At 36.4% G+C, this 13,202-nt stretch overlaps 1 protein-coding gene across 50 annotated transcripts in view; it reads left to right on the top strand.

Annotated features, from left to right (window-relative positions):
• The window catches only part of NEB (nebulin), a 119,752-nt gene that overhangs the window by 7,771 nt on the left and 98,779 nt on the right, over positions 1 to 13,202 (top strand). For all 50 annotated transcript variants that reach the window (XM_040704391.2, XM_040704414.2, XM_025152552.3 and 47 more), the window contains 17 exons: positions 773 to 880; positions 1,643 to 1,747; positions 2,067 to 2,171; positions 2,266 to 2,370; positions 3,047 to 3,151; positions 4,865 to 4,969; positions 5,165 to 5,272; positions 6,061 to 6,177; positions 6,776 to 6,877; positions 6,957 to 7,064; positions 7,158 to 7,262; positions 7,924 to 8,022; positions 8,863 to 8,967; positions 9,310 to 9,417; positions 10,233 to 10,544; positions 11,784 to 11,990; positions 12,183 to 12,287. In XM_040704391.2, coding sequence (XP_040560325.1) covers positions 773 to 880; positions 1,643 to 1,747; positions 2,067 to 2,171; positions 2,266 to 2,370; positions 3,047 to 3,151; positions 4,865 to 4,969; positions 5,165 to 5,272; positions 6,061 to 6,177; positions 6,776 to 6,877; positions 6,957 to 7,064; positions 7,158 to 7,262; positions 7,924 to 8,022; positions 8,863 to 8,967; positions 9,310 to 9,417; positions 10,233 to 10,544; positions 11,784 to 11,990; positions 12,183 to 12,287 — 2,109 coding nt within the window. The remainder of the gene's footprint in view (positions 1 to 772; positions 881 to 1,642; positions 1,748 to 2,066; positions 2,172 to 2,265; positions 2,371 to 3,046; positions 3,152 to 4,864; positions 4,970 to 5,164; positions 5,273 to 6,060; positions 6,178 to 6,775; positions 6,878 to 6,956; positions 7,065 to 7,157; positions 7,263 to 7,923; positions 8,023 to 8,862; positions 8,968 to 9,309; positions 9,418 to 10,232; positions 10,545 to 11,783; positions 11,991 to 12,182; positions 12,288 to 13,202) is intronic.

Below are 13,202 nucleotides of genomic sequence, written 5' to 3'. Positions count from 1 at the left end.
AGATGCATCAAGTAATCTTTAGACACAAAAAGCTTGTGGCAGATGTCTGAAAATTTATCTTAGATGTCAGTTAATAGGTCTGCTGCGCTATCTGACTTGGATACTTAAGTAAGGAAGATGCAGGGGCTAATGTTTATTGACTAGTGATCCTCAGTGTTTTACACAGTAGTATATTTCTCTATCCTTCTGTATATATGCAAGAATTATTGTATATGCACAGTATGTGGGAACAAATACCTACCCAATTTCCTGGTATGGTATATCAAGATCTGGTATTACTGTCCATTTTACTGTGTTTTTAAAGGTGGGAAATAACTGTGCTGCACAGCTGTATGGTGGTGTCAGATCTTTTTTCCTAAACTTCAGTGTGTGATACCTACCAGTGTTTGCTGTTGAAAGGTTGTATGAGATCACATGTCTAAGACTGCTACTCTCACCCCAAAGTTTTCTCTATCTTTGGTGACTGAAACAAGTAACTAAATGTATCAGGGCAGGATATGTAACGCAAATAAACTCAGAGGTGATCTAAAGCGGGCTGAAGGTAGACATGGATTTTTTCTGCTGTGTCAGGTGGAAGAAAATTGGTTAACATAACAGTTGGTTAACATAAACGGAACTGTGCAAATATATTTGTGTAATGACAGCTTGTATTGTTCAGTGATGTGCCCCAAACTCCTATACTAAACAGATGAATACATCAAAAATTACTGTTTACATTTCAGCCAGAGCTTTAGGATGTGTCTTAATCATATTTGTCATTATTTTCTTTCAGAACAAGTACAAAGAAAAATTTAATAAGGAAAGAGGAAAGCCATATGCTTCCACAATTGATACCCCAGAAATCCGGAGAATCAAGAAAGTGCAAGAGCAGCTCAGTGAGGTAGATATCAAATGTTGCTCTTTCTGCAGTTCCAGTCTCTCTTTCAACAACAAATCTCACAATTTGGGGAACTGAAATCCAAAGCATCTTAATTCTTTGTAGAGTAAGTAGGGAGAATTGGATCTCTGGGAATAGGAACTCCCACAGCTGGGTGGGGAGACACCTAACCAGTGTTCAGGAGATGAGTATCCGTTAAATTTTGCTCAACACCTGGCTTAGGATATATTGAGGAACATGATGCAGCAATCCATGTGCTAAAGCTGACATGAGCCTGTTGATAAGCTGGGAATGGTATAACAGCATTAGGATGAATTTGTGCTCTGTCTATTGGTTTGCCATGGTAGTGTGGCTGCTATATTACTTTTGGGACCGCAGATAGTGTATGGTCCGTGGCAATGGACTGTGAAATTAAGAGATACCGAATAGCATGGGGATTTCCACCTCATTATACAGGTGGAAGCACTCTTAGGAAGAACTCAGATTATAGGATAACTGCCCCTAGCTTGGATTCACAGCTCTTGACATTGTCTCAAAGCTGCGTTTCTTTTTTCAGATAATTCACAAAATCTGTTTGTTTCTGTAGGTATTATTTCTAAGCAACAACCGGTCCGTGGTAAAGGTTAATCATACGCCCAAATGCTTTACTCAGTACAGACCTTGAATCTTTGCTTTATCAAGTTTCAAAATTTCAACCTTCTGCTTTAAGAAAACACTTCAGTGTTTGCTGTAAATACAACTGTGGTTTGGTATGCATTGATTTAGGTTAAATACCGCATGGCTGGTGAAGCTGCTCGAACTATTTGCCATGTTGATGAAAAGGCTTGGGATATAGAACATGCAAAGAAGGTATCTCAGCAAGTGAGCAAGGTGAGTGAGTTTTGGCTTACCAGAAGTCTTGTGAACATTAATGGATCATGAAGTTACTGATAAAAGCAAGGTTTTCAGCTCAGGACACTAAAGCAGTGTCTATAGAACAGTTTAGAAGCACAGGGGGGAAGACCAAATAAGTTGATCAAGGCAAGTATAAACATCTTAAATGTTTCCACTTCATATTTTTAAATGTCATTATTATGATGCTTTCATTCTGTTAGGGAAAAAAAAAAAAGCTTTCCATCAAGCTGTTTATTAACTAATATAAATATTTTTCTAATGAGAGAGTAACTAGCCTGCTGATCTTTCTGTCCAGGTGTTATATAAACAGAACTGGGAGGAGAATAAGGACAAGTACTTACTTCCCCCTGATGCCCCAGAGCTTGTAAATGCAATAAAAAATACAGCAATGTTCAGTAAGGTAAGAAGATTCACTGGTTTAGTCAGCTGAAGTTTAAGAAGCATCCCAAGACAAAGTGAATTCATTCTCTATTCTGGCATTTTTCTGTTTTAAGAAACTCTATACAGAAGACTGGGAAGGAGACAAAACGTTGTTCTATCCGTACAATGACAGTCCAGAACTCAGAAGGGTGGCACAGGCTCAAAAAGCTCTGAGTGATGTAAGTATCAAAGCCTGGTTGAAAATTGGATTCTGCTACAGTGTAACTTGGGAGGCTTCTGGCTGGACTTTATAACAGAGCAGAAGGTAAATGTGCATGGATAGACACTGATAGCTCTGAGAGTGGTGCTGTTTCTATAGAAAAGCGTACACCCTTTACTAGAGTGTGTACCTATTGGCATTTTAATGTTGGATTGTGAGTGAAAGAAATAATTTGTTTAAGGCCTCAGATAACTAGTAAGACCTCAAATACCTCTCAAAATGTGTTGAGAAGCTCTCAGGGTTGGCAGTAAGCCCAGTAGCTCTGTTTGCTGGGCCTTGTGAAGTATCTGCAGACCTATCTAACTGTGATAAGAAAACTCAGTAGTTCATGAGTGTGCTTAGCATTGCTACTTGCTGATAGGTAGGGAAAAAAACAAAACCCAGACACAAAACTCTTCAACCAAGTATTTCAGGTCTTATATAAAGGTTTCAGGTGTCCAGTTTATCACAAACAGTAGAGCAGTAGACTTTGAAAACTACCCTAGTGTCCCCCAGAACACATTGATTGAAAGAGATTATTATTCAGTATTTGTGGACAGAACTGCTTTTGCTACTGGTGGCATTAGCAGATAAAATGTTATGTTATTATTGAAGTGGGCAGTTTCTGTAAATGTTTACTTCTTTCCTGTTTCCAGATTGTCTACAAAAAAGGGCACGATGAACGAAAATCTAAGTATACTTCTCTGCCAGATCCACCTGATGTGGAGCAAGCCAAGAAAGTGACAAGGCAGCTGAGTGATGTGAGTAGAATGCAGTTCTCTTCCTTCAATAGAAATTTCCATTTTGGAATTAGAGAGGCAAGAAGGCACCAGAGAGCAAAAGAAAAGACCAGACCTCAAGATCTGTTTGATGTTTTTTCAGTACTGAAAGTCAGCTTTTACACTTTTTGAAGCATCTCAGAAAATCCTGGCCATTCTCAAGTGAAAGACAAAATTTCATTCTTACCAACAAATCTAGGTTTTGTAAAACATTTCTGCTTCTATCATATGCACATTCATTCCTATTCTTCCTTTTGTAAAAAATATCTCCTGCATTGTATCTTAAACTTCTGCAGGTCAAAGCAACATAAAACATCCATTTTACTCTTCTGTTCAAAATAAACAATGAAACACAAATATTTATCTGGTTTTAAAATGAATTATTTGCTTACAAGGAATAATCCCACTTTGCTGTTAAGTTGGATATCTGATCTTTGAAGATGCCTAGGTTGATGGCAGAGAAAGCCTTTTAAAATGTTCCTTGCAGTGTCAGATCATTGTCCACATACATATCCCATGCAAGTTCTGGAAATTAGGTAACTCTTTCTTGATTTGCACACTGAATTAGCAAGTAATATTCAACGGTAAATTCCACAACTGTATGGCATGACTAGCAAAGACTGACACCAACCCTCAGCAGTACATTTTACACAGAATAAAACAGCTGAGGAATGCAGGAGGTGAGTGAAATAGAAGATGATCAACTTTTGCTGGAGAAATTGGAGCTAAGTTGTGAACTTTTAGGACAGAAGATTTTAATTCAGTCCAAAGTTTAGTTCTGCTATGGCAGACGTGTCTGATTTTTGTTGCTATACAGTGGAAATTATCTGCTGTTTCAGATGAGGGAGTTAGAGTATCTAGTGAGCTCACCTGAAAGGTGACAGGAGGTAATATGTTGTGTAGAGGAAATTTCTTGTACCTGAAGTAGCTTAGAAGCTAAATTATCAAGAATTTTTATTTTATTTTTCTTGCATGGGAGAAGCGAGATCAGTATGATTATTCTTGAAAATTAATAAACTGTAGTCAGTAATCTCTACACATCTTCAAACAATAAAATTCAGAAAAATCTTTTTTGGCATGTATCTTCTTAATCAGTGTGATAACAAATTGTACTTTCTGTGATGAGGAAAGCAGCTGTGGTTAAAATTGCATTTAGAACACTGAGTGAAAACTTAGGAAGATATTTATTTAATTAAACAGGCAGTAACTGTTTAAGTAACTGTTCAAACACTTTAAACTTTCTGTTTGAACAGTTCATACTTGATTTCCATGACTCCAAATCTAGTCTGATAGAAATCACATGGACCAGACAAGCCATGTATAGAAAAGACTTTCCATTTATCTCCTATAACAGGTTTCAGAAGCAGTAACAGTGAATTCCAGTTTAATTTTTGGGCAGTATTATATCCCAGTTTTATGTGAGTAGTGAGACAACTGAAGGAATTTGGTAGTGATACCTTATTAAGTCATTTGGAATAGATGACTTATTTAATGTATAAAACCTTTCTGGTCAGGGAACTTATCAAAATAAATGACAACTGAATGATAAGGTGAAGTCATGCTTCATGTGATTTTGATAGTGACCGATAAAGTGGTTACAATGTAGATGTAAAATAGGAGGCATCTTTAAAAAGAAGACTTCTAAGTGAAAATTGAGCTGGAGATTAAATATTATTTTTTTTAATTTCATTGCAGATTATTTATCATGACGACTATAAAAACAAGATCAAGGGCAAGTGGAGTCAAACCCCATGCTATGATGTTGTAATTGCAAAAATGAATGCAGAAAATTTAAGTATGGTAAGTAAATTCTTCAGAAAATCTTGGAACGAACAGCTTTATTGTCTGTATATGCCAGTGTGGCAAATACTGATTAAATTTTCCTACTTCCCTTGCTGTATTTCTCTTTTTCTGTTTAAGTTTCTTCATGGATGTCTGATTTATAATGCAACTGCATTTGATATGTTCATTTCTACTTTTCCCTGTTCTTAACAGAAAAAATACCAGGAAGACTTTGAAAACGTGAAAGACCAAATCTACTTTATGCAGACTGAAACTCCAGAATATGAAGCTAATAAGCGAGTTTCGGATAATGTCAGTAAGGTATGTTGTTATACCTGCTCCCATCTGTGTAGCTTGAGTGTAGTTCTGAAGTCAGTACAGCTTGTGCTGAAGCTGTTTTGTCAGATGTCAAAAATAATTTCTTCTATGCAAAAGATGTGTACTTTTTGTCCCTGCTACCCCAAAGCTTTCACTGATTCCTAGTCATGTTTATGATCCTCTGCAATAGTACCTGTGAAGTAGGATATTCTCTTTCATGGAGATGGAGTTCACTTTCGTTTACTCTTACTATATTATATTACATGGTTTTAGTTGGAATAGATCAATACTGTTAACCAAGGCCAGCATAACCTAGCTGAATCTGGTTTCATATTTTCAGAGTTATTCATCCTTTCTCAATGTATCTCAGTGATGCTATACTGGCACTTTTTTGTAACAAAAATGTTGAATTTGTTTGGCTTCTGCAGTTTCTGTAACGGTATTTGTATCAGCAAAGACAAAGATAATAATCTGTCATTAACCTTTAAGAATGTAGTTATTCTGATATGTCAACTGCTAGTTAAAAAATCAGAGTGCTTGGTAAGGTGCTTTGAGGTCAGGACATCTACTTAATAGCTGTCAGTTATCTCTCAGTCCAACCTCTCACCTCGTGATCCCTGCACTCCTGTGATCTGAGTGCTTCTCATGGTCCTTTGCCTTTATTAATCATGAATTAAAAGCAGAGGGAGACCTTTCTGAAAATTCCAAGACAATATAAGTTAGTGAGTGTTTTGCTTTCAATAATGATTTTAAAAACCTCATTATTTTGGGTTTTTTTTTTTTTTTGAAAGATAAAATACAGAGCAGACTATGAGAAGAACAAAGCCATTGCAGATTATAATGTGCTTCCTGCTACGGAGAACCCATTGCTGAGGCAATTAAAAACTGCAGGAGATGTACTGAGTGACGTAAGTATTGTCAAAGTATAGATGCACAGTTTTCAGTCGTGTACAGTAAACCAAAACCCAAACTCATTATTTCTTGATTTTTCCACTGAATTTCTCAGTATTTTTAGTTTTATAAACCAAGTATTTTTCAAGAGATGCTACTGGCCAGAATGGTATAGCTATAAGGAGTCATTTCCCCACAGCTGAGTGTAATGTGTTATGGAGATAGCTAATGACTGTGTAGTTCATTTATAATCCTTTGAGAAATGGGTCACAGGATGGCAGTTCATCCTTAGTACTTAGGAACTTTGACTGCTGTCTGCAGTGATAAAATATACACTTCTAGATATTCATGTATACTGTATTTTTGATACCACTTCAAGAATGTATTGACATTCTTGATTTCTCTCTTGATATTTTCATCTGTTTGGAAAGACACTTCATATTTCTCAACATCAGACACTCAGAAATGATGAGTCAAACCTTTATGTCTTTCCTAGCAATCCTAGGAGCCACTAAAAAGAGTTTAAAAAAAATATTCACTGTTGTAATTTATACTGTATTGAAAGTGCATTTTGGTGCAATCTGCTTTATTACCCAACATTATTTTCTTTTGCAGAAATTATACAAAGAAGCCTATGAGCGATCAAAAGGAACAAGCATGAACTACTGTGAAACACCTAAGTTCCAGACGGATAATGCTCTCAAGAATTTTAGTGATGTATGTATTTCTGAGTTCATATATTTCCGTACTGACACTCTTGATTGCTTTTCCTATCAACTTGTGATTGTTCTTCCAGGTGAAGTACAAAGATGCTTATCAAAAGAATATTTTGGGACACTATTTGGGCAGTTTTGAGGACCCACATCAGATACACTGTATGAAAGTCGAGGCTATGAAGAGTGATGTAAGTGTGGCTGTCATTCTGTTCTTGCCATCGTGTTTTAATTTGGAGAAAGCTCAATTATGTTTTCTTATGGAATGTTCATTTTATCCCTAGAAAAATTACAAAGCGGATTATGAGGAGGAGAAGACAAAATGCTACTTCCCTCAGACCATAACTCAAGAATATGAAGCTATTAAGAAGTTAGAGCAGTGTAAAGATGTAAGTATAGGACAGTGCTTATCAAATGGCCATTAAATGCAGAGCATCTGCTCTGAAATGTCTGAAAACTTACGGAATGATTCCTGTTAATTTTAATTTTTGAGTGCTGTTTTCTCAGCATAAGTGACTTCTAAAAGCCATATTCACCTGTATTTTAGAAGTCTTTTGTGACACCTAGTGATCAAGACAGTTATAACACCATCTAACAAATAAAACCATATAGTTAGAATAGTAACAAAATGAAAAATGACCCTCAAGCATGTGCTTGCTTAAGTCAGCATATTTTTACATTAATACTTTTAAAATACTTCAACATACTTTAGCTATTTTATTAATACAAATTGTATTTATTAATGCTTGAAAATATTTTTAAATACGTATTTATGTGTAATATTTTATATGGTATATCATTTATTGCTCATTGTAATATTTATATACGTTTAAAATGTTCTGTGTTTATACTTTAAAAATACTTTAAAAGTTTATTTGGGCTCTGATTGTGTTAAAAGGTAACATAAGAATCATTGTGCAGGACAGTGCATGTCTACACTGTTGCCATAACTGCTAGCTATCCCAGGTAATGCTACATCACTTTGTCTTATTTAGTAGAGAGATGTACCTATTTACACTTATGATGAATGTATTTATTATTTACCCTCAGCACACCTACAAAAAGCATCCTGATCAGATCAAATTTACTCCAGTGACTGACTCTCCAGTACAGAAGCAAGCAGAGATCAATAGCAAGCAGCTGAGTGATGTAAGTGAACATACCAAACATGTCATTGTACTCTGAGACTATAAATTTCTGCACTGCGCCCACTTACCAGTTTTAAGATGATTCCTGAAATTAAAGTATAGGTGAATGTGGGTGTGTGTATAGGGACAAACATGGAAAAAGACACTTATGTGGCTTGTTCCAGTGAAAGACCTCCTGGAAATCAGACTTCTGAAATTTTTAAGGAGGTGTACATATCATAGAATCATAGACTCACCAGGGTTGGAAAAGACCTCTAAGACCATCAAGTCCGACCCTCCACCTACCACCAATATTTCCCACTATATCATGGCCCTCAGTACAACATCTGAGTGTTTCTTGAACACCTCCAGGGTCGGCGACTCCACCACTTCCCCGGGCAGCCCATTCCAGTGCCTGACCAACCTCTTGGAGAAGTATTTCCTAACATCCAACCTGAATCTGCGCTGGCTCAACTAGTCCTATTGCTAGTTACGAGGGAGCAGAGGCTGACCCCCACCTCACCACAACCTCCCTTCAGGAGTTGTAGAGAGTGATAAGGACCCCTGACCCTTCTCTTCTCCAGACTAAATAATCCCAGTTCCCTTTACCACTCCTCATAGGGCTTGTGCTGCAGACCCCTGAGTAAACACCTTTCTGAGTAAAGACTGCACAGAGCATTTAGGGCTTATTTCTTCCATCAATAAGATCAATAATTCTGTATGAAAAGTGCAGTCACCATCTTTATGAGATAAGTGACACCGTACATTTGCAAAAATCAAACCTAAATCCTCAGTTAATTCACAATGAACCGGTGCCGCTTGTACAAGGAAAGAATTTATCTATGTATTATATATTTTACAGAAACTCTACAGATCTTCCGGAGAAGAAGTTAAGCATAAATACACTCTCCCCCCAGATGTCCCGCAGTTTATCCAAGCTAGATACAATGCTGCAAATGTCAGTGATGTAAGTGATAGTTTTATAACATTTTACATATTGCTCATGAATTTTTCAGTATGTTACAGATATGCTCATATTGCAGATTTCTTTCACTGATGCACAATTCTTTATGATGAACTTATATCACTGTAGTTTTTCACTCTTAGTATCATTTGAATTTCCAAGCAAGTCCTAACAACTCTTGTAATCATGTAATAAATTTAGTTTAGTGTTTTATTAGTTCTTTATTAATTAAAGGAAGCATCTTATACTAAAGATTCGCCAGGAGTAGCTTTTGTGTAGCTTTTATTTGCTTGTAATTCATATGAATACTAGGTTCTCTAGAATAATACTGGTTTTCTTTTTTAGGCCTATTATAAACAGGACTACCACGATCTAATAGCTAAAGGGAACAACGTGTCACTTGATGCTATTCCAATTACTCGAGCAAAAGCATCAAGAAACATTGCTAGTGATGTAAGTATCTACTCCAGGTATACTTATTTTAGGCATTTAGTAAAAATGTCAACCACTTCAGGCTGTATGGTAGACAGTAAATATTCCATAAGTCTCACTAGAGTCACTAATGTGAGAAGGGCATTCTCAGTCTTTCCCAAAGTGTTGGTTTGTATAAAACATCTTTTATTCTAATCATGTTTGCTTTAGATAAGCAAATGCTACTGTACTGTTTCCTAAACCACTCTTCACGGGAGAAATGAAATCAGTAGTTCTTGCAATCATTTGCTGACAGATTTCCAGTAAATGAGCTACGTTAGCGTCTCCTTCGACTGTGAGACAATATGTACTGAGGTAGTTTTGAGTTAAGTGGGTGAGTACAGCTTATAAATGAATTGGAAGGCCATATAGCACAAATTGTTGAAGTGGATTATGATTCAGTGATTTCAGATAAGGAGAGGAAGCTTTTCAGTTGTACTCTTTTTGCTATTCCTTTCAAGTGAGAGAGATGGATTGTCTCAATTGTTTTAACATTTTTCATACACCTCTCAGCACAGTAATTTTAAGGAAGCGATTTCATTTCCTTTCAAGGAAAGCTGTGGCTGATGAATCATTGTTATGTGTATAACCTGTTGTGTATAGTCCTAGATGGTGGAAAAAGAAAAGCTGATATTGTTGGGTATGCTACTTAGGCTAATGTTCCTGAACAGGTTGCAGCTTTCCTTTCCAGTGAAAGCCATAACAGATTTTCTTCCCCTGCTTTTTTTTTTTTTTTTTAAGTTTAGACATCAGTGGCTATGTGACAATATATTTGATCTCTTTTTCTCTGTTTCTAGTACAAATATAAGGAAGCATATGAAAAAGCTAAAGGACAACAGGTTGGTTTCAAAAGCCTGCAAGATGACCCCAAGCTCGTTCACTACATGCATGTTGCAAAGATTCAGTCCGATCGTGAATACAAGAAGGACTATGAGAAGAGTAAGACTAACTATCATACACCTCCTGATACGTTCAGTATCCAGGCTGCAAAAAAGTCTCAGGATGTAGCTTCTACTGCCCACTACAAAAATCTGATCCATCACTACACTTATCTGCCAGATGCTATGGATGTTGAGCTTGCAAAGAACATGATGCAAATTCAGAGCGATGTAAGTATTTCAGTGCTGCTCACTGATGTTCTCCTACACACATAAACATAAAATAGGTATTTCTATTCAATGAAAGTTGCCATCACTGTATGGGAATGGTTTGTTTTCATTGTGTCCTGGGGAACAGCACTAGAAGCTTTAAGTATCAGCTGGTGGAATTTGGAAGCATCACATTCCAGGTGAGTTACACTCAGAAGGTTTTTCATGGTGGCATGCTTATGAAGAGCAGATTTGTGGAATATGGCATGCAAATGATTTTATTTTCTTAAAAAATTTTTTTTCAGAGAACTTTATTTTGCAACTAACAATTTTGTTTTAATTCTTTAAGACTTTTAAGTTTCCCTGTTTTGTCTTCACATGAGATAGATATGGTAGTGTTGGTGGGCTATAGTGAATACCATGAAGGAGTGGACAAACCATAGCTAGTGGTAGTATTAGGGATGCCAGGGATAACCCCTCTGGAGATCTGTAATATGAGAGATTTCTTGCAGGACTGTCTTGGATGTTCTTGCAGATTCAGAGTTTTAAATGATTGAGCATACCAGGTTGCACTCTGCAATTGTTTGGATGCTGTGGAGTATCCCTCTCTTAAATTTCTGTGGAGGATGACTCCTTTTGAATTCAGACCATGAAAGGAGCTTAAAAATGTGTCTACAATATCCTAGCATTCAGGCTGTTCACTGACTGTATCTAAATATCTGTATTCATACTTTGTGTATCACCTGCATAATTGTAGCCTGGGTAGACTTTTTTTACTTGAAGCCTGTAAATGTAAAGTCTGCATATTTCACTGTGGGAGGAATTATAGGAGGAAAAAAAAAAATTAAGTCTCTGCTCTGTGGACCTTTGTATAGAAGAGCAGCTCTGGTAAAGGCTGCTGAAACAACAGACCACATTAAACTTTGGTCAGTGAACACCTTATGGTAGTTTAGAAGTTATTAATGTGTGGAGATTGATGACATTTTTCACAAGGGTGTGAGAAAAGAAGCTGAGTAAATACGTAAGTAAATACTTAGTAAATACTGGAAAGTTGTTTATAAGAAATAAATGAGGAAGGAAAAATAAAATAGCTTACTTTCTTACCTATGAAATGACAGAAATGAAAAAAAAATCTATTATTCCCTTTTAGAATTCATAAAAAATTCCTGATAACGTAGGACATACAAGTGAAGCTCTATGACTATTGTTTAAACAGTTCTGTGGGATAATCTAGGTTCGTGTTGTCTTTCTGTCCTTCAGAATGTATACAAACAAGACTACAATAGTTGGTTCAAGGGTATTGGATGGAGTCCTCTTGGCTCTCTGGATGTAGAAAAAGCTAAAAAGGCTGGAGATGCATTAAATGAAAAGAAGTACCGTCAGCACCCAGACACCATCAAATTTACAAGTGTACCAGACTCAATGACAATGGTTTTAGCTCAGCACAATACCAAACAACTGAGTGATGTAAGTAATTTTTTGTTATGGATGCAATATGGAGGTTTTATTTCTTACCATGGGTGTATGATTTTTATGTTACTATCTGATGTTCGTAATTTGTTGGTAGGAATTAAGGGTAGTTGTTTTGTTGCTATTTGTTAATGTTATTATTACCTGCTGTGTTCTTATTAACGGAGGTTTGTTTATTTTGCCATGCAGGTAGCATATAAGCAAGAGGGTGAAAAAGTAAAGCATAAATACAAGCTTGATCCTGATGTTCCTCAGTTCATTCAAGCAAGGGTCAATGCCTTCAATTTGAGTGATGTGAGTATGCAACCAATTGTGCATTCAGTAATATATTTATCATTTCTTAGTAGAAAAGTGACTTTTTATATCTTCATGCTATGATATTGAATACAGAGATGTGCAAGCTCTCTGTTCAGGTGAACTGTTTCTTCTAGAAGGTATTACACCTGTTAAGCAAAATTTTAATTGCCTCTTTGAGCACCACTGAAAGTGAGGGCATTTCAGTGCTCAATTGCCAGACTAGTGGGAGAGTCTGAATGAGAATAAGATCATGACTTTTATTGTTCAAATGCAGATGGGTTTGGAAGGTAATGTTCCTCATTTTTGTGCAAAACGTATTGCATAGAAAAGCAGTACAGTTTCTCTGTGTGTGTTGCCTCCTGCTGCTGAGCTTTCAAGGGAAATGTAAGAAGTGTAAAAAAAAAAAAAAAAAAAAAAAAAAAAAAGCTATGTTTTTTTCCTGTTGTTCAGCTATCAGTCTGACTGCTTTCCACCACTTTTTGCATCTGTCCAAGAATGTAAGGGTATCCACTGATAGTTTTATTACCATTCTGACGGTAAATTTTTGGTGGCATTATCAGGCTTCCAGGAGTTGGCTAGAAATAGACATATCCTTTCATTCCATCCTTTGAGAAGCCATGGAATACTGTTAGTCTGTCCAGATACTAACTGCTAATTAGAAATCCCTTCAAACCAGGGGTCTTGATTTTGAAGCTCACAGGAAAAAAAATGTCTGAAGGTTCAGTGAAGTGAAAAAGGATTTTTCTTACGAAGTGCAAAAATTCTGCTGATAGAGTTGTTCTGTATAGAAACTGAAAAAAGACTGAGTTAAAGATTTAGTTACATGAATTAAACTGATTGCCTTGAACTATGGTTGTAGTAAATTTGTCATAATACAGCTTTAGATTGTGTAGAAGTTAGCATTTTCCCTTG

This window comes from Gallus gallus, chromosome 7, assembly GCF_016699485.2.
Source record: "Gallus gallus isolate bGalGal1 chromosome 7, bGalGal1.mat.broiler.GRCg7b, whole genome shotgun sequence".
NCBI classification, from domain to species: Eukaryota; Metazoa; Chordata; class Aves; order Galliformes; family Phasianidae; genus Gallus; species Gallus gallus.
Note: the sequence above shows the minus strand (reverse complement) of the source record. Positions and strands in the feature narration are given on the sequence as shown.